This window comes from Rhinolophus sinicus, chromosome 16, assembly GCF_057876585.1.
Source record: "Rhinolophus sinicus isolate RSI-liver-muscle chromosome 16, RSI-T2T, whole genome shotgun sequence".
Taxonomy (NCBI): domain Eukaryota; kingdom Metazoa; phylum Chordata; class Mammalia; order Chiroptera; family Rhinolophidae; genus Rhinolophus; species Rhinolophus sinicus.
In genome coordinates this window covers 98870968-98897544 of record NC_142516.1, presented here as the reverse complement: position 1 = coordinate 98897544, position 26577 = coordinate 98870968, and the positions used below count along the sequence as shown (strand labels likewise).

At 33.6% G+C, this 26577-nt stretch overlaps 1 protein-coding gene and 1 long non-coding RNA gene across 13 annotated transcripts in view; one reads left to right on the top strand and one right to left on the bottom strand.

Moving 5' to 3' along the window:
• NBEA (neurobeachin) overlaps nt 1-26577 on the bottom strand; it is a 662791-nt gene that overhangs the window by 465658 nt on the left and 170556 nt on the right. For all 7 annotated transcript variants that reach the window (XM_019736455.3, XM_074330023.2, XM_074330024.2 and 4 more), the window contains exons 18-24: nt 19067-19175; nt 10373-10454; nt 10027-10150; nt 9020-9212; nt 5674-6690; nt 3776-3993; nt 1389-1542 (exon numbers count right to left, since the gene is read on the bottom strand). In XM_019736455.3, the coding sequence (XP_019592014.2) occupies nt 1389-1542; nt 3776-3993; nt 5674-6690; nt 9020-9212; nt 10027-10150; nt 10373-10454; nt 19067-19175 (1897 nt within the window). The remainder of the gene's footprint in view (nt 1-1388; nt 1543-3775; nt 3994-5673; nt 6691-9019; nt 9213-10026; nt 10151-10372; nt 10455-19066; nt 19176-26577) is intronic.
• Nucleotides 1-26577, top strand: part of LOC109449832 (uncharacterized) — a 266951-nt gene that overhangs the window by 122811 nt on the left and 117563 nt on the right. For 5 of the 6 annotated variants that reach the window (XR_012495587.2, XR_016019145.1, XR_016019147.1 and 2 more), the window contains one exon: nt 3814-4006. This is a non-coding gene — a long non-coding RNA (uncharacterized LOC109449832). Of the gene's footprint in view, nt 1-3813; nt 4053-26577 lie in introns of all 6 variants that reach the window. The other variant, XR_016019146.1, reaches the window with a different exon arrangement.

The window sequence follows — 26577 nt, the reverse complement described above, 5'->3', positions numbered from 1 at the left end:
CTGCTGTCCTTGCTCCTGAACTAACCTGCTTGCCTTTGTAGACTTTGAGAAAGTTCATAGATGAAACTGAACTATATGTGCCTGTGAGGAAAAGGACTATTGAGAATACAATCTTTTGCTGCTAATATTTAAGTTTCAAAGATGATTTGGGGGTGGTGGCATTGACAAAAGAATAGTGAAAGAAAAAGAGTCATGGAGAAAAAGCTTGTAAATGATTAAATAAAGCCAGAGATCAATTTGGAAACACCATCTCACCAAGTAAAAGACATCTTAAGAAAACAGCAGGTTTCCCTCTGGAGAAAGCATATTTTAGGGGCTTAAAGATGAGTTTCCAATACAGTAGCAAGAACACAGGTATATGGGAAGCACAATTCTCTATTCTTTCCCATCTCAGAAAGTAGCTATACAGTTGAGTTTTCTGATATACAGATCAGAGATATTTTTTAAAGTGACAACTAAAATATAAACTTAGCATTGACCTATCGTATTTTAAATGACGTATACAATTAACATTAAATGCCTTTCAAACTATGATACTGCAACAGCACCACACAAATGTTATCCTTACAATGGATTACTGTGTTTTATAAACACTTCAATGTTTTATATAGAAAGAGAGCCAAAGCTGTATTTTAAAAAATAAATATTGAACCAGTAAATAAAGTCAGATAAAAATGCTATTAGAGGCCATGTGACTAACATCAAGTTTTCTGAGGCTTTTAAGGATTATGAAATTTAAGAAAATAGCATATAAATGGTGTGCTATTTACATTCTTTCTATCTGAGCTGCCCAAGGTTTAAATAAGAAACACTCTAAGAAAAATTACTTTGGTTCCCTTTTGGAAGAAAATTGCTGGCTTTAAGAGCAATCTCAGAGAACTGGCAGGTAAAACTCCTATATGTCGTTTAAAATAATATTAAGTTTAGGAATAATTTTCAAGTAATTCATGAGACTTTGCATATCTAATAATGATTTTTTCTAAATTTAGATTCACGACTCTAATTCGTATACAATAAATATATACTTGTATTTAGAACTTCAGGATTTACAGAACAAGAATTTTAAGAATTTATTATATTTGAAGAGATAAACAATATATAGAAAATAAAATTAAATCATTGAGTTATGGCTCTTCCTAAGAAGTATTCATCAGAATTATCAGAGAAATATTTTCATAAATACACGTATGAACCCAACACTGACAAATAAAAGAAGCAGAAATATAAATGTAAGTATATATTTATAAATATAACTTCATATGGTTAAAAGTTTCCTTAGATGAACTTGTCTTGTTAAAATCCATCTGTTTTACAATACAGAAAACAACTGGTATGCGATAGTCATGTAATTATAAAATATAACCACTAGATGGAGGCAAAGTACTTACAGTTGGTGATGTAGCCGCAGAGAGCAAAGGTAAAATTCCTCCACAAGCAATGATGATGTTGTCTACCATTTGGGAAATGAGGTGAATTGTGTTATGTACAAAAATGATATTTTCATTGCTATTGACAAAATCCATTACAGACTTTGTGGAATGGCTAAAAAATAGCAGAAAAACAAAACACATGAACAGTTTCTTGGCTTAAGAATAAGAAGTTTAGACAGTTTATTTATAATAACATTTTTAAAGTGAAAAATAGTGAAAAGCTAGGCAAATTTAAAATAAAGTTATTAGAAAAAAAATTTACAACTGAGATGTAATGTTACCAAAATGTAGCTACACAAGGTTATTTTGTGTCTAAGTGTTTCTTATACAAAAACACAATGTAATAGCCAGATTCAAAGACATGTGACTAGGTCAATGAATTTGGATAAAAAAATTTATTTTTGCCAAAGCTTTTTGTTTTGTGGTGAAAGGCAGAACAACTGGATAGTTAAGTGAACGTTTTACTGCCTTTTAAGCAGTTTAAGTTTGTTACATCAACAGCCTGCAGCCCCTACCTCTGACCAGCCATAATGAGAAAATGTATACTGCTAGTCACAGAAGTGACATGATAGGGGGGTATAAATTAGTAAAAATTCAAGGACTTACTGAATAAAAAAGAGAAAAGACCTCAAAGATCAGCAGTGGAGCTTTCCCATACAAAACATGCTATGCAGATATTCAGAGAACTATGCTGCTTTAGTTTGGTATTAGTCAAGAATATGAATTACTAATATTTTCTAATGAGAAAAACAGAAATTACTCCACGATCAAATTTAAGTCCATGATTCTCATGTCTTTGGAATTGTAAAATAGCATCTATTATATCTTAGATCTCAAGATGTTTTCCCTTGTCCTAAATACAAAGTGCAATCTTTTTAAAAATTTAAATTATATAAAAAATGTGTTTGGAGAATTTTATGAGAGCCCTTGAAAGAAAAAAAAAGACACACAGTATGTTAATGGAAGGAAAATTGAGTATCACTCACTTGGGGTCTACTAATATTGTAATTAGTAAATTACACTATATATTTTCACACACTGATATTCGTGTTAACAGTGATGTATGTCATGTATTCCAGTTTCCTTATTTACCATACGTAGGTAATTTGGCATATAACAATACTAGCAATAAAAAGACCTTTGTTTTTATACATGAGTAGACTTAAGGACAAATTGATCAAATAAAATCAGAAGTACCAACTTTCTATGGCAGACATTGGCTGCTTCCACAAGTTATTCTTTCCTTTCTGCTAACATCATCTAGATTTTGTTCTGTTATTGAACTAGGTCAGGTATAGGAAAGGTCGGCTTCACCCCAGATAACTAGTGTTGCTTTGTATGGGCCAGCCATTCTAATCCCAATCCTCTGGCTGCTGATTGACTTAGAGGAGAGCATATGATCCTGCTGGCACATGAGACATGCGAGGAGGGGGAGGATTTCTTGAGAGGCTTCTTTCAGGAGGAGGAGGAGGAGGACAAAAAGAAAGAAGAGAGAGAGGAGGATGCAAGGAGAAAAACAAAGGGAAGAAGGAAACGGAGCAAGAAGAAGAGCCCCTGCCCTCTAGCTTGGGAAAGTGTCCTACATGGATTTGGTGCTGAAAGCTGAAGCAGCCCCCTTGAATCTTGCAAGGAAAACTGTGAGAAGCAGAGTGGCCATTTCTGTCCTGAGAATATCATGCCACTGACTGTCGTTGATGGTGGAGAACTCTGTTAATTAGAGCCATCAACTTCCTAATTTATATGTTTGCACATATAAATGACATACTCTCATAATTGATTAATTTGTCATGTATTTGCTATTAAAAATTAAATTGAAAGTGAGGCAAGATAATGATTTAAATAATGTAGATTTCATTTTCTTTAAGTGATTATATTTGAACTGATAACCACTAACCACCTAAATGGTACAGGCTCTAAAAATAAGCATCATAAGGTGATTTTACATTTCAACAGTATATATACATTATAATCTTATTAGTAAAACTAAAGTGAGTATGTGGTGTTAATTTCAATAGGAAAAGAAAAAAATGTGGAAATTTCTTTGAACCAAAACTGAATTTTTGATGTTGTTAAAACTTTATTTCATATAGAACAGGCAATGCCAGATTTCAAAATTGTCTTAAGCTTAAGTTCTTGAATACCTTTTGATATGAGCCCCAAGCCTTATAACCTTTATGAAAATATTTTATGTTTTTATAAAAAATTTCAGTCGATTATTTTTAATGAATTTAATTTTAAGATTTATTCAATGATATAATTCACTTATGAATTAGTTCATGCCAGTAATTTAATATATTCATTTTCTTAAGTGACAGAGACTTATTTATAGAAAAGAAATCTTCTACCTCCTCCAAACATGTACATCTGTTTCTAATGCAAACAGCAAATCGGTGAGAAGTCGCTGGTGCATTGGAGACCATTTGAACTCAGGAATACGAAACATTGTGGTGCGTGGACCTGGGCTGAACTGACGCCGCTGCTCCTCAGTCATGGGCATTCCTCGAAATCCTAAATCAACACGGAGATCTCTGTCTTGCTGTGTGACAGACCGGCCCTGAACAGCCTAGAGAGAAAAGGTGAACATTTGTCAAGTACAAATGAAATACTTTTCAAAATAAAAACGTAAGTGTGGTAAAGTGAGTCAGTAAATCTTTTGCATATGACTTTAGTAGGTTAGTATATTTTACATACACTATTCACCTGCTGATTCCCTGCACAGGAATCTTTTAGAGCTGAAAAGGCTATGCTCATTACTTTTATTTTGCAGTTTCAGAAGCTAAGCAAGGAAATCAAATACCTAAGTTTAACACCAAAATACACATTAAAAACCAAATCCTCTTTACCCCTGTTTATGGAGTTTTTACATTAGACCACATTTCTGCCTTATGAAAGTGAGCACATACGCAAAGTGAAATATACTGGCCTGTCATCCAATAATCATAATTAAAAACACAAGATTAAAAGAAGTGTTTCTTGAACTGATTCAAGTTAACTTCAAAGTCAATTTCACTCACAATCTTTCAATTTAGAAAAACGTTGCATTTGAGAAGTTAGAAAACCAGAAAAATGCTTATGAACTCTGAACGAAAACCAGACAAGCCTAGTGATTATTATGCTCAATAAACAATGCGGCATACTTTCCTTTATTTAAATCTGTATCTAATTCAATATTGCCATCCCCTGGCAATTTATCACTGTAGTACAACTGCAACAAAAATGGAAATTGGCAGTTAATAGAGAAAAAATAAAGATACGTTTTTCACACAGTATATATTATTAAGGATTCTTATTAGAGTACAAAGACACCAGTTAGGTATGGTTTCCTCTTTATAACAGAACATGTTAATTTTCGATGACATTAAAAGGTAAGTGGAAGACCCAGAGAACAATAACCAAAAAAATCATTAAATATAAAAGTTTTCTTCAACTCTTAACTATAAGGTAGTAGTTAGCCTAGAAAATAGGAAGTAGTCTTAAAACTCAAGCTCAACAATTAAAATCCATCTCTGAAAACATCACCCATTTTTATCTTTACTCAGGTGCGGCCAAAGTGCGGCCAAAGTCCTACCACCAGGCCTAAGAGTCTTTAATTTTCTCATAACAAATTCCTATCCATGTGGTTGTAAGGAAAATTCTCACTGCTAATAATTCCAAATTCTCTCAACCATATTACCTACCTCACAGGGTTGTTGTGAGGATTAAATCTGAAAACATATAGCACAGTGCCTGGAACATAGTAGGCACTTCATAAATAACAGTTCCCTTTTCCCTTCCCCTTCATTTCATTTATCAGTTCAATCTGGGCTCCAAGTCCTCCTTTCTATAATCCACAGAACAGGGTTGGGCCTGAAGCTTAAAAGGTTAAAATTAATCAAGTATTCAGAATGAAGATCTTGAATACAAAATGTGTAAATGTAGTCACAGTCATAAAATGTCAGAACTGGCAGAGCCCCTAACAGCCATACGTTAATCTATCTAGTACAACCTGTTGGACTGTGTAAGAAAATCCAGGCCCAGAGAGGTTGAGCGAAGTTACACAGACAGAATATGGCCGAGTTGGAAATATAATTCAGATATTTTACATTTATTTTATATGTACTACCACACTATTCAATTACATAAATTGCTATTATATCACAATTAAACATAAACATAGCCTAACTGGTAAGAAATTACTCTGCTTTGGCGCTAACAACTCAGTTTCTATTCAATGTATTTTTAGAACTCATGTACGATAACTTACTTGTGTTGTAGTAGTGGTCTGGATTTTTCGGATTTCCTTTCCTAATTCTTTGCCATCGTCAGATCTCTCAGTATCCGAAATTATACTTCCTGCATCAATGTTTGGTACAGTTTTGCTACCAGAAGACTCAGTTTCCAGAGTTGTAGCAGTCATTTCAGCATACTCTAACCCTTTAGATGATGACGCTAAGTCTCTTTCAGGAATACTGCTCATTCCATCTGAAGTTGTGTGGATTTTGAACTCTTTTTCTTCTATTATACTTGATGTACAAGTTAGGTCTACACTACCGGTCATGTGAGCAAGCAACCCAAGATCATCACTTACACCCAGATGTACTTGTGTGTCCTGAATATTTGGAATAATGTGATTGCTAGAAAGTTCAGGAAGGAGTTTCTCCTCCTGTTTGGGCATTTTATCAAAGAGAAATGATGTACTACTATTGGGAAGTTCGTCCTTCTCATCTGCTAATGTTATCAATGGACCATTATCCTTTTCTTCATTTTTTTTAATGATACCAACACTTCCATGTACATTGTTCTGGAGTTTCTCAACAGCAGCACTATATACATTATCCAACAAAGATTCAACCTCCACCAGGGCACCATTCTCTCCACCTACTAGAGTCTCTGGTGATAAATCCATATCATCCAGCTTTACTTCTGTTGCTTCCACTTTCTCTGCTTTTATATCAACTAAAAGGTCATGCACTTCCACATGTACACCACCTCCTGGTCTGTCTGAATTTCCAAGAATATCATCTGACACTTTTGTTGACATGAGCAAGTCTCTAGTGTCTGTGCTGACCGGGTAATCTGTCTCACTTTCTGGGCTCTGGCTTTGTGAAAGGTCTTCTATCTCTCGGATTTCCATTCCACCTTTTGCTCCTGTTGTCTGTGACGAAAGACCAGAGATGGTGCTCACATTCCCTTTCTTTCCCTTTTTAATGTTTTCCTCCTCTTGTCTTTGATATTCTTCATACATTTTGGCCAGGTATTCCTTATGGGCTTCATAAGTGACCTTAGGAACAAGTGAAAAAGCATTAGGCATTTTATATATATATGAAGAAGAAAGACAAAAATAAAATTATGGTAATACTAGCAAAATGGTGAAAAGAATTTTAAGATTTCACACACAACACATATTAATCCTAAGACAAGTGCTTCGTTTTATCAAGTAATTGCAAACAATCATCAAAAATAGTTATATCTAACTTATGTGTTCAAATACACAGAGGTAAACTAACAATATTAAAGTTTTAAATAAGTGGTCTTTTCTTTTAGGTTAATATTTCAATGTTACCCTTACTCACTATGCCAGTTGAACTCCTATATATTTGAGGTATTTGAGCTAGAACAGAGACTTGGCTAATAATATACAGTATACAGAGTACTATGACTAGATCACTTTTCACCATCTATTACTCATATGTGTGCCGATTTCAACAACTGAAGCTAAAAAAAAAATCACATGTATCTATAGATATATACATATATATATATTTATAAACTGTTAAAACATCATAATTTTATCTTTATATAGGCTACTTTAATTTGTTACTTTATATACACTTGTTTAGGAATAATCAGGATATATGTAAATAAGGTGTGACTAAAACATTCATGTTTTGAATGTTTAAATAAAAAAAATTTACAGTAAGACACATTGCTATTAATCCCCCTCAAAATACTCCCCCTCACTTCACACACACTTATCCCATCATTCTTGCCACTTTCTGAAGCAGTTCTGGAAGTCCTCTTTCGCGAATGTCTTAAGTTACACTGTCATGGCTGCCTCGATGTCCTGAATCAATTCAAAACATTTACCTTTCGTGGTCATTTTGACTTTGGGGAAAAGCCAGAAGTCTCACGGTGCCAAAGCCAGTGAATATGGCGGATGAGGACACACTGTAATGTTTTTATTTGATAAAATTTGCCATACCAGAAGCGATGTGTTACACAGAGCCTTTTCATTGTGATCACAAAATACGGTGAATGCTGCTGCTGAGCGCCATCTAACGGAAAGGCAGGGATCTTCAATACTGGAAGCGGGGCATCAAACCTTAGTAACAGTGTGTGACAAGTTTCACTGTGTTTTGGTGCAGTCAGTTGGGTGTGAGCTCTAGTTGAGAGACGGTGTGTTTTAAAGTGTGCCGTAAATCATCCTCCATCATGACAACACTCAATGTCACACACTATTTCCAGTTCGGCAGTTTCTGTCAAGTGAAAACATTATAGTGTGTCCTCATCCACTTATTTACTGGATCTGGCACCGTGCAACTTCTGGCTATTCCCCAAAGTCAAAATGATTCAGGGCATTGAGGCAGCCACAACAGCGCAACTAAAGACACTCAACTTAAGAGGACTTCCAGAACTGCTTCAGAAAATGGCTAGAAGTATAGGATAACCATGGTCAAAGTGAGGGGGAGTATTTTAAGGAAGATTAATGGCAATGTCCTTTTACTATAATAATTTTTTTTTAATTTAAACACTCACTGTATTGTTTAATCATACCTCATATATATGTTACATTAAAAATGTAATGTCTTTTCCTATAAAATGCTATTTTCAAATTTGTTAATGCAATAATAAAAGGTGCCAATATATTACAAATTTTTTTAACAGAAATAAAAGCTCTTCTAAAATTACCAAAAAAACCCACACAAGTTTAAAATCTTTCCTTATGGGCACATATGGTAATTAATTTATACTTAAATGATAGGATAACAAAATTTTAGGTTGAAAGGGACTTCCTTTGGAGATTATCTTGATACAAAAAACCCCCTTCATTTTACAGAAGATGAAATCAAGTCCCAATAGCAGGGATTAGCAAACTTTTTCTTTCTTTTACCAAAGATTAGATAGTATTTAAAGTACAGATTTTTAGGATTAAGAATAAAGATAATGCACTAAAAATACCATTAAACTTAAATACTTTAAATGTATTTATTGAAAATAAAAATGATTTCTGACTACCTTTTAAAAGTCTTAAAAAGCATACATCAAAGTTTATATCATGAAATATTCTTATAGGAAACAGCAGGTATGTTTTAGCTTTGAAAAGAGCAACTGGCTCAGACTCAAGTTCTCAGATCTGCTATAAAACCTGTGGGGTCACTTTTGCAGTCTAAAATTCCGTATTTATAAACTTAGAGTTTTAATTAAATGATCTACAAAACACTTCAAGATCTAACAGTGTATGAACAGAGGAGGAAAAACCAAAAACAGAAAACTGGGATAAAAGAGTTGGCGATAATGGAAGATGCCCACAAGATGGCACCAGAAGAATGTTTGCAGCCATTCACTCCACAGCTGAAACCCTGATGCTATCCAATGCTAATTCCTGTTACCTTGGAATGGGCTATGGAGAGTGTATCCACCCAGACTCTCCAGCCGCCCCATTCATATTTTATTGCGTGATACAAAAGAATCCGGAAGATATTGTAGACCATCTCAGTAATCTTCTGTTCTTCAGAATTTTTTGGATTGATATAGCCAAGAGAAAACATCCAATCCTGCCACACTGAACACTGCAATAAACACCTAGTGGGAAAAAAATAAACTCATTAAAAATACCTAAATTATATTATAATTAACTATTTTTAAATTTAGATGATTAGTGAAAACATGACCTGACCTATGAAAAGCACAGTGCACAATGACTGTGTACAATCATTGTGCACATTCTATACTGCATACTTGGAATGAGGTTCCCCCATTGTTCTGCCCAGAAAAATCCAAGTTATCATTTAAAATTGCTTTCCTAAGTTTCCCGGTCAAATTTACTTATTATTTCTCTACTCCTTCATCACATGAAGCATTCACAGCACACTTGATAAGGTAACCATTGCTTTACCGTTGTCTTTCCCACTAAGTTGTACTAAGAAATCCAGTGCAGCAAGGTGCTTTATACATATCAGACAATCAATCAATATTTGTTAAATTAAAGACTCAGCCAGCAACCATGGCTCAGACTGTACCCGATGTCCTAGATAATAATCACTTATCAGACAAACTCAGGAAAAGCATGGCTGAATATGAGCAATTCCAACACAATTACAATAAAAGTACTGTTGGTGATAGCACCAAAAGGAATAATGCATTTTAAATAATAGTTTGTTGATATATATAATATATTCTATTAAAATATAATATCTATAAAATTAAATACCAACATAAAAATAAATAGAAGCATAATACGCAGATTGCTTCAAAGAAACATACATTGTCTTTTCTAACAAAAGTATTTAGCAATATGGGAAAGATTTGAAATTTTTTTTCTTTGAAAGAGATGAAAAAGGGAAAAAAATAAGATTAATATGTAATAAAGTTTTGTTATAGTATTCAAATTTCTTACCTTCTATTTTCACGGCTGTTACTGAAAAGTTTTATCATGTCAGATAAAAATAAACGACGAACTTCCATCAGTTCTGCACTTGGTGTCGAGTTTTTTAACAAAGTTGCCACCACCTTAAGAATCACTGTGAAGAACGAAAAGAAGTTCTAGTATAGATTTATAACCATATCATATCTTCCACTCAAAAAGTATTTACTGATTTTCAAGTACAGCTTAGCACTATTGTCTGTGAGTGTAAGTGTCATGAACTAGGTAAACACCATAATGATTTAGGTGATTGGAAAAAGTTTTTATTTAGTCTCACATGTTTCTACTGCATTACAATAAAGAATTGCTGTTTGCTCACTTGGATTCTGAATTTTCACTGTAGAATCTGGCTCTGGATGTGGTTTGTGTACAACTTGAGTACATACTTGCTCTGTCAATATCTGAAAAACGAAGAATTTGAATTTCACTTAGAAAATAATTTAAAACACAACTAAAATTACATATTTATACACAATCAATTTGCAAAAGATGTCAATTCTGTTCAAAAGAAATATCTCTTCTAAAGGGTCATCTAGTGAATTTCACATACTTCTAAACTCTGGAATCTTCAAATTTTGTTTATTATAGATAAAGACAAAACCAGGACCAACATCTATAAAAGGAAAGATTAATCAGGAAGTCCAAGAATTTATTCTGTTTCAAATACCTTTTCAGTGTACATTCTTAATATACCTATGTTGTAAATTGTAAACATTTGACCCTTTCTGCCTCCATTAATTTTAAAAACTTAGAAAATAAGTAAATTAAAAAACAAGGTCTGAAGTCTGGGTCCCATCTCAAAACAAATGTGGTAAGGGAAAAATTTTACAAAAAAATGTGGCTCATCACCTCTTACTAATGAGTTTTTTAAAAAACTTGTTTCAAAGAACAAAAAATGACAAATGTTGACCAAATAAAGATAATTCTAAAACATTTACTAATTTTTCCACTAAAACACAATCTCTATAAGTGCAGCATTCTTTTACATCTTTTTCACTCTTATATTCCTAGGAATTAGCACAATGCCTGACACACTGCCAGTACTCAATAAATATTTGTTAGTTAAAAATGTATAACTAAATTCTACATAAATAATGGATACATACATGACCGTTAACTGTATTTTAGGCTTTAGCCTGTGTTTACCTCTATTCTTGCATACACACAAAAAAATCTAATTAGACTATACTTAATAAAGATAACTTATATTAGTGACTTAATTTCCTGTTTTGCTTAATATCCTAAGTTCTGAATGAACCTTTTAAAATAATTCAACCTATATTAAGGTACAAAAACTGTGCGGAAACTAAAAAAGTTAGGTGGAAACCTAGTTCTACATAGCTGTATTGTAAATGTTGGGCATGAAGAAAGTAAATTAATCAAGAGACACGGATGGTTTGTTCGGATTAGAAAAAGATCATGACATCCAGAAGTAGCATTTTTCTTACCTTCTGCTCAGACTTAAAGAAAGAGATGAGAAAGATAGTAAATTTACTTAGTTATATCAGGAATATATATCAAAAAGGTATTACTAAATTGGTAAACAAAGGGCATATGTACCCCTGCCTTTCACTCCAATATTTTTGCTGAAACTAAACACTTTACTATTAAAACTAAACAGTGTGTCAGAATTTTCTCAACAGAGGACTCCAGATCTGCACTACTAATCAAACGGAGCTGACCCATGGGATAAAACTCTCTTTGAAAACCATATACCACAGAACATTCAGTACATGGTATATACTTAGGATAGGGTTTCCAGGCGGGAATTCCTGCCCGTTCTCAGGAATTTCTTTCGCTGTCCCGGTCTCCACAATGAATCGTTTCCATAAAGTGATGGCCAATACTACCAACCACCTGGTTCAAGGAGCAGATTTTCCCAATTTCCCCACCAACATTTCTCAGGATTCGTGAATGGAAAAGCGGAAAAAAAAAGAAATTCCCGAGAAAAGTCAGGAATTCCCGCCCGGACACCCTAGCGATAAATAGGAAAAATGTCTAAGAGATACATTGTGAGTAGTATATTTATTTCCTATTGTGGGTACTACTGGTTCAAGGAGCCTATTTTCCCGATTTCCCAACCAACTTTTCTCAGGATTCAGGAATGGGAAAGCGAAAAAAATTCCTGAGAACAGGCAGGAATTCCTGCCTGGAAACCCTAGCTTAGTAGTTCTCATACAGATCTGCCCCAAAAGCTCTGGTGTGAACCTGCAATCCAGTGGACAAGATCCGGAGAATTCTGGTTCAAAGAGATTCAAAATAACTGCAGACAAGCTTGAAAAAGACTAGGCCATACTCTTCCATTATAGAGAATACTCAAAACATTCTCACCCCCAAAAGAAAATCTTATTGAACAGAAAATAAAATTCATCTCAAAGAATCTCCAGTTTTATGTGGTCCTTTTTCAGTCCCTATTTGATCATTTAACAAGGAGGGCAATAATAGCACTGCCTGTCTAATAAAGCTGCTGGGAAGATCAACTAAGGCTCCACATGTGAGAGTGCTTTGAAAACTATAACATAGTCTAAGAGTTTTTAATAATAACAATGAATTGAAAAACTCAATTCAGCATTTACTTATGAAGAACACTCTGCTACACGTTTGGGATGGGAAACACAGTTCCTAAGTGGAACAATACATTTAGAATCAAGTACTTAATTGACATTCTGGAACAGGCATAAATCCGTGTCCCTGTTATATAATAAAACATTATATAAAATAAAAATAAGACTGTCATTAAGAATCTATATGAATTTTAAAAGGGGGGAAGGAAATAATAAGACATTAAAAAGAGAGATGAATGTAGATACAGACATTTTAATGAAAGACTAGGACTCAGAAGGGACCATGGGTTTGACTGGCGTTGGTTAGAGCTGTGCAGAGGCAGTTCACCCCTGCTCCCACCAAACGAAACAGTGTGGAGGGTCAGAGCCCATGTGGACATAAAATCCACTGTGTGTTAAACACTCACAGCACATCTCAATTCACACCAGCCACATTTTAAGTGTTTAATAGCTACTACATGTGATTAGTAGCTATCATATTGAAGAGGGCTGGGAAATGAATTCTAAGCACTGAGGTAACCCAATATTTTTACTATTTATAAACATAGATCTGAGCCCAGAATTATACATTTAAATTTTATTTTATAAGTGCAATTACTTCACAATTCATGGGCCACAGAGACGGAAGATTTAAGCAAGAGCTATTGGAGCTTCTCTGACATACGCACTTTCCAGCCTCATCATGCAGAAATCATTTTGGATTAGTAGCCTCAGCTTTTGAGACAGGAGTAGTACTAGTTCATTTCTTAAAATGGGAAACTATTAACCCCACTGTCACATCAAACTGCCACGGAAGGTATTTGGCAGTCAGAGAATCTTTGTATCTTTACAGTTTGGACAAGCTATATTACTTTTTTGACTCTTAGTTTCTTTATCTGTAAAAAGGATACTTAATATTTAACATATTGCCCCCTCTGAGATTGTATACTTTTGGGAAAGAGGTTTTATTATGCGGTACTGAAAAGTTTTAAATTTGATTATCATCTTGTAAAAAAAAATTGGGCCCAGAAAATGTTATTCCTTTGTAGAAAAAGATAAAGTACTAAAAAATAAACATTAAAAAAAAAATCAGTTTATTATTTCTATAAAAAACTGAGCTCTTCAGATGACAAGATCCCATACCTAGCTGCCTCTGCAATAAGTGTTTAACTGAATTATAGAAATAGTATGTAAAGAAAACTAGTTAACTCAAACATATAAAGTGATATTAATATCACAATATTTAATAAAATGAATCATTAGTATTGTTGAGATCAAGTATAAACAGAAAAATCTAGTTTTGTCTTTAGAACACATATTCTAAAACCTAACAAATAATCCTTAAGTGTATTGGAGCTACAAAACATTAAGAAAATATGATTATGTATAATTGAGATGGAGTGAAAAGTAAATACAAAGTATATGAAATTTAAGATACAACTTTCACAAATACTACAATTCTCAAAAAATACAGAGGGTGCAAAAAAAATGTACACACATTTAAGAAAGGAAAAAACTGTATTAATTGTAATACTCAATAGATACCGATAACAAAAGATGAATACAAGTCATGTTTGACTTCTGCAATGACAAGAGGTGCTCAAAGTGGTTACCATCAGCGTCCAGGCACTTCTGATTATGGCGAACTACTGCTTAAAATATGTACACATTTTTTTGGCACCTCTGGTATTTATATAAAAATAGATTTGAGTAATTGTAAAGAGAAGGCTATTAAAGCCAACCTACTTTTAGTATACGAATAAATTCACCTCAGAAATGGGATGAGAGGGATGTTTTCTTAATAATTAAAAAAAAAATTAGAATAATTAAGATAGATTTGTGCATCTACATAACTTATGCAATGTTTTATGACATCCTGCTAAATGTCTAACTCATTTTGTCCTTTAATATTTGTTGTTTATTCCATTACAGGCATTGTATCAGATTTAGAATTTTAAAGATAATAGTGACATAGTCTTTAGCCTAACTGGACTTCCAAACATTTTGTGAAAACCACGTATTCTAAGACATCATTATCAACACCATAGGGTTTTTACAGCTCTTTATCTTTTCTGTGCTTTTTTTATACCTCCCTACAGTTTTAGTGATATTTATTCTGATACAGTGATTGGAGGTAATTTTACCAAGTTAAAAAAAAAAGAGAGAGATAAAACAAGTTTTCAAACTCTAGATTATCAACCAACTGATTCTTGCTAGGGGTATAGGCCCTGGTTGGGTTTCACAAGGTGAATCAAACCCAGCTACAGGTTTTGAGGCTGAGTTTTCTTTTTTTTTTTTATTGCACTTATTATATTAATGAGAATTCAGGTATAAACCTATCATGTTTTACTTTTTGGTAATAGATCCCAACCTCCAAAATGATACAACCTTTAAACTTTGGTGGTCCAGAATTAGTCACCCACCATCCTGTCAATCTGATAATACAATTTGATTTGTTAGTTGTATTATTAGCTTATGTGAAGACCTTTCTACTTTTAGTGAGATCAACAGTACTAACCAATCATATCATAACCGTCTCTTTTGGGGCTTTTTGTACACCTACGTTAACTTTCCTTTTCAGAGTATCAATTACCTAAAGCTCCTTTGTTCCAATTAACCATGGCTATTATTCTACGTTAAAGCATATATTATTGCTAAACTGGTCAGACAGAGGCCCTGTGATGCAGTTACTTTACCATTTCAGAACCTCTGTATCAGACACTATCCAGTATCAGAAGACTTAAACTTATCTTGGCTTTTTCTACCTAAGCCATGGAATCAGCAACAACCTGGCTTCTTTCAGTGTAGAATATCATTAGAGACCAAAGGCTGGATACTAAAAGAGTACATATGGGTATAGCTGGTATAGGAAAAAATGCTGCTGCACTTGCTGTTGAGCCACTTCTCAGGAAGGCTAACAGAAGTGTGTGTATGTATACACAGACACAGGACGTTTTCTTATTTTATGGTTAGGAGCACACAGTGATTTTTCAAATTCAATGTATTATATTGTTAGCTTTACCTCTTTTATAATATAAGGTTTCATGGACTACAAAGACCTTCTACTCTACTGACACTAAAGAGGCTCAAACAAGCAGAAGGTCAGAAATTCGTGATATATATATATATATATATATATATATATATATATATATATATATATATATAAAACACATTTGTGGGCGTCAACCACAGCAAGTAGTAGGTAAGAAAGCCAAGACAGAAATGCACATTAATCAATATTAGACACTGGCATTCAGAACCTTGATATTGTAGGAAGGTTTTTGACTCAGAGGAAGACTTCAATGCTGTCAGCTGAAGGTAGAGTCTGACATTTTTTGCCTTACGCATATATACTATAGAAACTGCCTATTGTATGGCCATTTATTGGTGATAGGACATAGAGCAAATTATTTAATTATGGGTTTCAGTTTGTCTTATATAAAAAAGCAGTAAAAAAACAAGTTTCATGGGGTTGTTGTAAGGATCCTAAGAGAATGTATGTAGAGTGCTAGCCAAAGTCATTGTCACAGGAAGTACCCAAAAAAGATATTATTATTGTTAGGAAAATATAATATCAGAATCAAGGTGCTCTGCATTGCATACATTTGTCTGTTAGTGCTAATTCAGTTCTGTAGGCCAAATACTGTAGCAATAAAAAAAGAAAACTGTAATTATAAATGACAGCGCTCTGGAGAGTAGAGTTTACAAATCAGATAATGTGAGGAACAACTGACACAAAGTTGGAATATTAAGCTTAGAAACAAACATAGAAAACAACAACAGAGTAGCCAAAAGAGTTTTCTTCATTTAACTTAAGGGTAGTCATTACTAAATTTACTGATGAGAAAATGGGAAAAAAGATAAAATAAAACAGCTAAAGTTAATGGTTTTGTAAATAGTGTTATTGGACAGCCACCCGACTGAGTTCATATCGCTACAGCTGCTTCCGAGCCACAACTGCAGAGCTGTTAAATCACTGTATCTCCTGCTGCTATAGACTGAACGTCCGTACCCCACCCCCAAATTCACATGCTAGAACCTAACCCCCAGTATGGTCGCATTAGGAGGCAGGGCCTTTGGGAGGTGATGAGGGCTGCAGTGGCCTCCTGTGAAGGGGAGTAGTGCCTGTATAAGAGACCCAGAAAAGTTCCCCTGTCCTCTGCCATGTGAGAACAGAGAAAAGGCAGTTTATGAACCGCTAAATGAGTGAGAACAAGACACCAAATTTGCCAAGTGCCTTGATCTTGGACTTTATAATCTCCAAAACTGTGAGATACAGATTTCTGTTGTTTATCAGCCACCCAGTTCATGATATTCTGTTACAGCAGCCCAAGATAGGGACTAAGATAACCACAAAACCTAGTTTGCCCTCCCCAACTAAGTTGAACATTTTGTAATAAAAATATTTGCAGTATATTGTTAAGTGAAAAAATCAAAACACAAAACTATGGCTGAATGATATTTCATAATAGGGGTGTGTGTGTGTGTGTGTGTGTGTGTGTGTGTGTGCGCGCGTGCATGTGTGCGCATGCACACATTTGTGTGTACATGTGTATGAGTTAAGATTTCATATATACCTTTAACCTAAGTATTAATGAAGATACTCGGATACACGTTACTATGGTGATTTTCTGTGTTTTCCAATTTCTATAATGAATGTATATTAATTCTGATATCAGATTAAAATGTAACTACAAAAACAACAGAAGGGAAACATATTTCTCTGTGTTGCAGTAGAGAGAGAATTTTAACTTTGCAGCAAAGTTTTTACAAAAAGGTCAGACAGTAAGTATTTTAGGATTTGTGGGTCATATGACCTCTCTCACAGCTATTCAACTCTGTCATTACAGTAGGAAGTCACCCATAGACTATACTTAAATGAATACACATGGCTGTGGTCCAGTAAGACTTCATTTATGGACACTATAATTTGAATTTCATAAAATTTCATATGCCACAAAATATTCTTTTCCCCCCAATCCCACAATTTAAAAATGTAAAAACCATCCCCTACTTCTGGGCCATGCAAAAACCAGACTTGAGCAATATCTGGCCTGTGGCTTAGATTAAAACAAAAACAAAAAACGTAGTGTTGGAGGAGTTTGAATTTATCCCATATTAATTTAAAATTGTAGTACAATTCCATTCAGAATCTCAGCATCTTTCCTCCTCAATGTCTTTCATTTTGTTTTTGTAAAAAATCTGCAATGATGAGATATTGTTTCCTATTTTATGACCATTGTTTTTCTGAGTTAGGAATATTACTATGAGTGTTTAATCTAGTAATGCCCATGTATATTGTGTTAGCATTACTTGTGTCATAGACACAAAACAATGTTTTACCATCTAAATCTGTATCAAAATATCCACAGCCCACGGTATTTTAAAAGGGTAAGACCTGAAGTGCACTTTTCTATTCTTGTTTTGACATGGCGAATATACGCTGGTATTAAAAAATAAATGTTAGGTTCAGCATTATATGCATCACGTTATTGCATCACTGTGATCTGTAGAGCAGCAGTGCAAAGTGATGAGAGCATGACAAACACCCTCTGTTGCAACTACTCAAGTCTGTCACTGTAACACAAAAGCAACCACAGGCAATTTGTAAAGAAACAAGTGTGGTTGTGTTCCAACAAAACTATTTATGGACCCGAATTTGAATTTCATATAATTTTTACATATCATATATTATTTTTCTTTGGATTATTTTCAACCATTTCAAAATATAAACACTCCTTAGCTTGTGGCCATACACAGATGGGTGTTGGTAGTTTGCTAATCCTTGTTCTAGAGAAAAGAACTTAGTGCTACCGAGGATCAGTTTCAGGAAAGTAGAATTGAGGTTAACATAAGGGAACATTCCTAATTTAAAAATTTAAAAATAAAAACAGCTACTTTGGGAGGTAGCACATGAATTACAGAAAATCCTGAACCCCAGCTGTATAGCCATCTGTTAGAAATTATGAAAAAGGGATTTCTGAATTGAAATGATGAGATCTAAAGTTTCTTCCAGATATCATTTTAACCAACAATTCTTACCTACAATTTACCCCAGAATCAATTCTAAGTTAATGTTGGTAATTGCTACATACTAGAGACAAACAGAGAGAGAGAGAGACAGAGAGAGCAAGAGCGAGAGAGAGAACTGATATATAATACATAATAGGTGTGGTATATGCAAAAAATAAAAACTGTGTAAAGTCAATCAGCCAACCTATACTCAAAGAAAAGCCTTTGGACCAACATTAAACAAAAACAAAAACAAAACAAATAAAAAAAAGTCAAATAAGAGTATGTAGATATGTTTGAAAATACAATTTTAAATTTGTTTTTTTATTTTTCTTATTTTACTGGCTTTTTAGATTTTAGCAATTTAGATTACTGACCAACTACTGATCCCAATTCCATAGAGGGTTTACACTGCAAACATTTAAAATTGTCATCATCCACTTTTAATTTTTTACCTCATAAAGTGTGTTGTACGTGGTGACAGTCACAGTGTTTGTATGCAACATCAACCTTTCTCCAAGAAGAGTGAAAAGACTATGAGTATGCATAATTTCAACTTTTCTCCTGGAGAAAAAGAGGGGGAAAAACAACACAAAATACTATCAAACACACTGGATTTTCTATTCTCATGACTTTGAGATAAGAAAGTACAATCTATAAGCAGATACAGAATCATGTAATTATTTTTACTAACTTTCATCTACAAAAGAAATGACAGTATATACACAGCACAGCTATCTTCCTAAGTTCCAAAATCACCATTTAAACACTTATCAAATGAAACATCTGTGCAAACTAAAATGTTAAATATACAAATTATAAAACATTATATAAATGTTGACAGCTATTATTTTCAAATTGCTAATAACTATTTAGTTTATTAGGTTAAGATTACTAGTTTCCGAAGGGTGGCCATTTGGCTCAGTTGGTTAGAGTGCAGTACTCGTAACACCAACACCACAGGTTAGATTCCCACATGGGCCAGCGAGCTCCGCCCTCCACAACTAGATTAAAACCAATGACTTGACTTGGAGCTGATGGGTCCTGGGAAAACACACTGTTCCCCAATATTCCCCAATAAAAATTTAAAAAAAAAAGAAGATTATCGGTTTCCCCACAGAATTTTTAAATCCTTTCTTTCCAAATTTAAAGTCTATAACATAATCTATAAAACACTTTAATATCAATAATTTAACATTGTGATTCAAGGTAAGGATTGTAGCTTGATGCGGGGATTATACAGCAAAATAATTTGACAGAAGTAAAGGGCAATCATTACTGCTTATATTTGTAGTCTGCCATTGGATTTAAAACCAAACAAACAAACAAACAAACAAACAAATAAACAACTTTCTATGTTGTTGCTGTTAGCTCATTTAACTGCCCCCCCCCCCACCAAATCCATAATTAAGACAGAAGGTCCTATTAAGGACCTCCTAGAACACTTAGCTCTAGTTTAGGGAATTATTACATGCCTCTCACTTGTGTCACTCTTAAAAATCAAAATCTGGATCTTCTTGGCTCCAATCCAAGGTATTTCATTTCTTACCTTGCTTTTTTATGATTCTTTGTTCACACATGGCAACTATGGCGTAAACTATGTAACTGCCAAACTCTTGTTCCTTTCTTCCAGAGTCCACAGTTATACTATGATATAATTCCAGCCTATATTACAGGTAGGTGTGGCCATTTGGCTAAGTTATAGCCAATGGAATGTGAACAGGATAACTGAACGAATTTTAGGCCTTGTACATAGAAAAAGCACTCAGGCATATCTTCAGTGCTCTTTCCTCAAGGCAGAAAGACCAGGGCCATATGACAGAGACACAGAAACACAAGATGAATGTAGCAGCTTGGGTATCTGGATCATAGCTTGGGATAAAACGGCCTGCTGAACAACATCCATTTGGATGTTATGTGAATAAGAAAGAAATCACCTATTTTGATTAAGTGACTACAATTTCACCATTTATCTGTCAAAATAGCTTGTTGTTACCTTAATTTAAAGGCCGAAATAAAAAATATGAACCATTTTTCCGGGTACCACAAACATAGAAATCCTCTCTTCTAAACATCAGCCTCCAAGCTCCACATTACACAACAAAAGACACAAAACAGATGTTTCCCTCACCCAATCCTCCTCAGTCCAGGGAGGGAAACAGCAAAATTACCTAAACCCAAGAGAAGTTTGGGCGTTTGTCTTGTGGTTGTGTTTGTAAGACACTTAAATAAGATTGAAAAAGGTCAACTGGTCATTAAAAAGGAAAACAAAAAAATCAGGACTAATGGATATTAAGGGGTTCTGTATGGGAAGGCTTTAGGGACTTCCAAGTCAAGCCACACCCGCAAACAAAGGAGGCCTGAAACTTTCACTTGCTCTTAATAGAGAAAGAACAAATGCCAAAGCATATCCTTTGATATATATCTCTCATATACACAGGGCTGGTAAAAACTGCAAAAATCTGGCTATCTGGAATGTAGAGTAATCTCTTAGCTGTGCCACTACAATTTCAGCTACTAAAGAAATTCCCTCCCTGCTGCTTATCTCCTACAGTGTATGAGTAAATGTTTATAGAACAGCTTAATTCTGGCCTTTTAGGGGGGCTTCAAGAATGCTATGCATACACCAGAGAAAAGATGGGTCAGCTTCCTCCTGAAGTTTGCTTTAAAACAATGTTTCCCCATAAAGTTTGCTGCACAGGAGTCAAGAGTGATTGAAAACACCGTCATCTCTATTAGGCAGAGTGGCTATGTGGGTCCTGTCCATCACGTTTGGCTGCCCAAGGACCCGCTAAACAAAGACCCAGCTCTATGCATCAGGACAGGGTGGCTCCACTGGGCCAGATATGTGAGTGCCTATCTGCTTTACCTTTGTAATTTTACAGGATTTCTGCCCTCTTGGATTAAGAGTATGGTCTGTTTTTCAAATAGTAACCTTTACGGCCCTACAAATTATACTATTAGGTTACTAAACATTCTATTGAACACATACTCTAATTTCCTTCTTCACAAAACAAACAAGACCTTTTTTGGTGGCCAAAGAAATACTGCTTGTAACAAATTCAGCAAATATGTTAAAACAGGAAAAAGAAAACAAGAACCTCTAATTCTGGAACTCAGATAATCACTTTAAATACCAGTTTATGTTCTTCCAGAGTAATTGCTATGCATATAAATCTGACAAATAAATATAGGTGATATCAATACAATGAAAACAATTATGTATATGGTAATCTGTAACGTTATCTCCAATAAATCAACAATATATTGTGCCTTGAATTTTCATTTTCATTATACATATAATTAATAATAAGAATGTAAAATAATTTATCCATTCACTACTGTTGGCCATTTTTGTTATTTGTAATTTTTTGCACCAAAAACTTTGTGCCTTTAGGTAAATCTTTGGGCATCTCCATGATTATTTCCTTAGGACAAATTCTTGTAACTGAAATGATGTAGTTAAAAGCTTTTATATTTAATTTTATTTTGTGAGACTTTACAGTTTATGATCTCTAAAAATACATATATTTTAAACTTCCAAAAAGTTTAAAATAGAAATGCATTTTACCAGCAGCTTCAACAAACTTATGTAATATAATAATTATAAAAGTAGTCAATATGATTTACAAAAATAGATCGTATTTTAATTTACAAGAAATGCTAATAGATGTTCACAAGTCTTTTGACCATTTACATTACTTCCGAGTACTGTCTGATGCTATCTCTGATCATTTTTTTTTTCTGTATGGCCACCTTTTTCTTACTGATTGTAAGAAACCTAATAATATTAAGGACGTTATCCCTTTATAAAAAATTGACAAATATTTGCCATGTTTTGAATTTCAAGGATTGTTTTGGTTTTTGTTTTGTTTTGTTTTTGACATAGAGGTGGTTTTTCATTTTCTTGAATAAAATCTATCAAGCTTTAACCTTGTCATTTCTTCACTTGGAGCTAACGTTGGAAAGACCATCTCAATCTACTAATCATTTAATATTCCATATTCTTTATCCGATACCAATTTTTATTTTAATTCATTTTCATAATTATTTCATTGGCTTTATTAAATGATACACAACATAGAAATGGAAGCAGTGCTGGGAAATACAAAGTTTCTTTGCATTTCTCTGATAATCAGTGATGTTAAAACATCTTTACGTGTACCTAAAGTATTTAATATTAGTATTAGTATTTCTTTGGAAAAATATTCAGATCCTCTACCTATTTTTGAACTTGACTGTTTTGGTGCTGAGTTATGAGCATTCTTTTTATATTTCGGATGTTAACCCATTACTGGATGTATGATTTACAAATATTTTGTCCCATGCTATAGATTGCCTTTTCAATTTGTTGATGGTTTCCTTTGCTGTGCAGAAAAATTTTAGTTTGATGTAGTCTTACTTGTTTATTTTTTCCTTTTGTTGCCTTTGTTTTGGGAATCAAATCCAAAAAAATTATTGCCAAGACCAAGGTCTAGGAGCTTACTCCCTATGTGTTCCTCTAGGAGTGTTATAGTTTCAGTTCTATGTTAATTCAACTCTGTAATCCATTTTAAATTGATTTTAGTGTATGGTGTAATACAGAAGTCCAGATTTAATTTTGCATGTGGATGTCCAGTTTTTCCAACACCATTTATTGAAGAGACTACCCTTTCCTCGTTGTATATTCTTGGTCCCTGTGTCATAAAATAGTTGACCATATATATACATGGGTTGTTTCTGGACTCTGTTCTATTCCGTTGATCTATGTCTGTCTGTTTTTATGCCAATACCACACTGATTACTATAGCTTTTTAATATGGTTTGAAATCAGGAAATGTGAAGGTTTTAGCTTTGTTCTTTCTCAGAATGCTTTGGTTATTCAGGACCTTTGTAATTGCATACAAAATGTTGGGATTGTTTGTTCTACCTTCTTTGCAAAATTACATTGCAATTTTTATAGAGATTGCATTAAATCTGTGGATCACTTTAAGTATTACGGGCATTTTAACAATATCAGTTCGGCTATCTATGAGAACAGAACACCTTTACACTTATTTGTGACCTCTTCAATAATTTTTCATCAATGTTTTATAGTTTTCAGTGTACAGATCATTCACCTCCTTGGTTAAATTTATTTTATTTTATTCTATGAAAATATTCATTCTTTCTCCGTATCTCTCAACTTCTTTTCCTATTTATCATCTTTTTCTCTTGGGGCTACATTCCAGGTAATTTCATCATTTCTATCTTCCAGTTCGCCAATGCTTTCTTAAATTTTATTAAACTGTTTAATATGTCCATGAAGTTTTAAATTTTAATCATTACCTATGATTTTTAGCTGTGGGTTTGTCATATGTGGCCTTTATTATGTTGAGGTATTTTTACTCCATCCCCACAATTCTGAGAGTTTTTATCATAAAAAGACGTTGGATTTTGTTAAATGTTTTTTTCTGCATCTATTGCCATGATCATATGACTTTTATATTTCATTTTGTTTATGTGATATATCACATTGATTTGTGGATACTAAACCAACCGTGCACCCTGGGAATAAACCCATTTGACTGTGGTGTATAATCTTGTTAATGTATTGCTGAATTTGGATTGCTGATATTTTGATGACGATTTTTACATGTACATTCACACGGGATATTGCCCTATAATTTATTTACTTTCTTTTTGTCTTTTTTTTTTTTTTTTGGGGGGGGGACACTGTTTTTGTCTGGTTTTTGAATCAGGGTAATGCTGACCTTGTGAAATAAGTTAGGGAGCATTCCTTCCTCTTCAATTTTTTGAATAGTTTTAGGATAGGTATTAATTCTTTGAATGGTAAAATTTGCTTTTATTTGTTGGGAATTTTTTGATTACTAATTCAATTTTATTAGTACTTACCAATCTGTTCAGATTTTGTTTCTTCCTGATTCAGCATTGGAAAATTGTATGTTTCTAGGAATTTATCCATTTCTTCCAAGTCATCCAATTTACTGGCATATAATTCTTCGTAGTATTTCCTTATGACCCTTTGTATTTCTCGGTATCAGTTGTCACTTCTCTTTCATTTCTGATTTTATTTATTTGGACTCTCTATTTCCTGATGAGTCTGGATAAGAGATTATCAATTTTATCTTTTCAAGAACCAGGTCTTACCTTCATTTACCTTTTCTACTGTTTTTTGTTGGTTTTTTTTACTCTATTGTGTGTGTGTGTGTGTGTGTGTGTGTGTGTGCTTTGACCTTTACTATTTCCTTCATTCTCCTCACTTTGCACTTTGTTCTTTATTTTCTAGTTTCATTAGTCGTAAGGTTAGATTATTTATTTGAATTTTTTCTTGTTTCTTGTTTCTTGAGGTAGGCCAGTATTGCTATAAATTTCCCTGTTAGAACCACTTTGACTTCCCTCATAGATTTTGGTTCATTATTTTCATTTGCATTTTTCTCATTGTATCTTTAATTTCTTCCTTGATATCACGGTTAACCATTCATTGTTTAGTTAACTTGTTAATTAACCTCCTAAGCTTTGTACGTTTTTCAGTTTTCTTCTTGTAATTTACTTCTGGTTTCACACCATTGTGATCAGAGAAGATCACTGATATGATTTGAATCTTTTTAAATATATTGAGACTTATTTTGTCACCTAACATGTGGTCTAGCCTGGAAAAACATTCCATGTATATTTCAGAAGAAAGTAGACTGAGCTGCTAAATAAATAAAGATATTTATTTTTAGGTTAAATATCCTAAAAAATACCAATTAAGTCCAACGATTCCAATGCGTACTTTAAGACCACTATTTCCTTTTTGATTTTCTGACGGGATGATCTATCCACTGATAACAATGGAGTAATAAATTCCTATAATGTGACTGTATTACTGTTGCTCTCTCCCTTTATGTCAGTTAATATTTGCTGTATATATTTAGGAGTTCCTATGCTGGGTGCATAAATGTTCACAAGAGTTACATGCTCTTGTAGGAATTATCCCTTTATCACTACAAAATGATCTTAGCCTCTTCTAAAAGCCCTTGTTTTAAGTATATTTTGTCTGATATAAGGATTGCTAGTCCAGATTTATTTTCATTTACATTTGGATGAAGTATCTCTTTCCATCTCTTTACTTTCAGTCTGTGTTCAGCTTTTGATTTTAAGTCAGTCTCCTGTAGTCAGCATATGCACAGGTTTTTTTTTAACCCATTCACCTATCCTATCTCTTTTGATTGGAGCATTTAGTCCATTGATCTCTTCTCTTGTACGTTGATGACTTTCTATAGTTTTATGTTTGTATTTATTTGTCTTTGTTTGTTGTGTATCTCTCATTAGTTTTTGGTTTGTGGTCACCATGTGTTTCACGTATACCAGGCTATGGTTTTACCACTCTGTTTCAAGTTGATGTTCGTTTAAATTCAAACACATTCTAAAATCACTACAATTTTTACCCATCCATATTTGTTTCTGTCATTTTTTTACATCTTTTCTATGTGTATGTTTGTGTATAACCATTAAATTTTGTAATTATACATGGTATCCCTACTTTTGTCTTTTAACTTTTGTACTTTTGTACTTTATAGTTGGCTACTCCACTGCTTTTATTAAGTATTTCCTTTGTCAGTGAGAATTGCTTTTCCTTCTATATATTCTTACTCATATTTTGGACCTTGACTACTTAATGAAGTCCCTTTAACCTTTCTTGTAACACTGGATTAGTGGTAAAGAACTTCTTTAGCTTTTCCTTTTCTGGGAAACTCTTTATCTCATCTTCAATAATAAATGATAGTTTTGCTTGGTAGAATAATCTTGGTTGTAGGTCCTTGATTTTCATCACTTTGAATATTTCCTGCCAATCCCTTCTGGTCTGCAAAGTTTCTGTTGTGGAATCAGCTGACAGTCTTATGGGAACTCCTTTATACGTAATTAACTGCATTCCTCTTGTTACTTTTAAGATTCTCTGCCTTTAACCTTTGTATTTTAACTATGATGTGTCTTTGGGTTC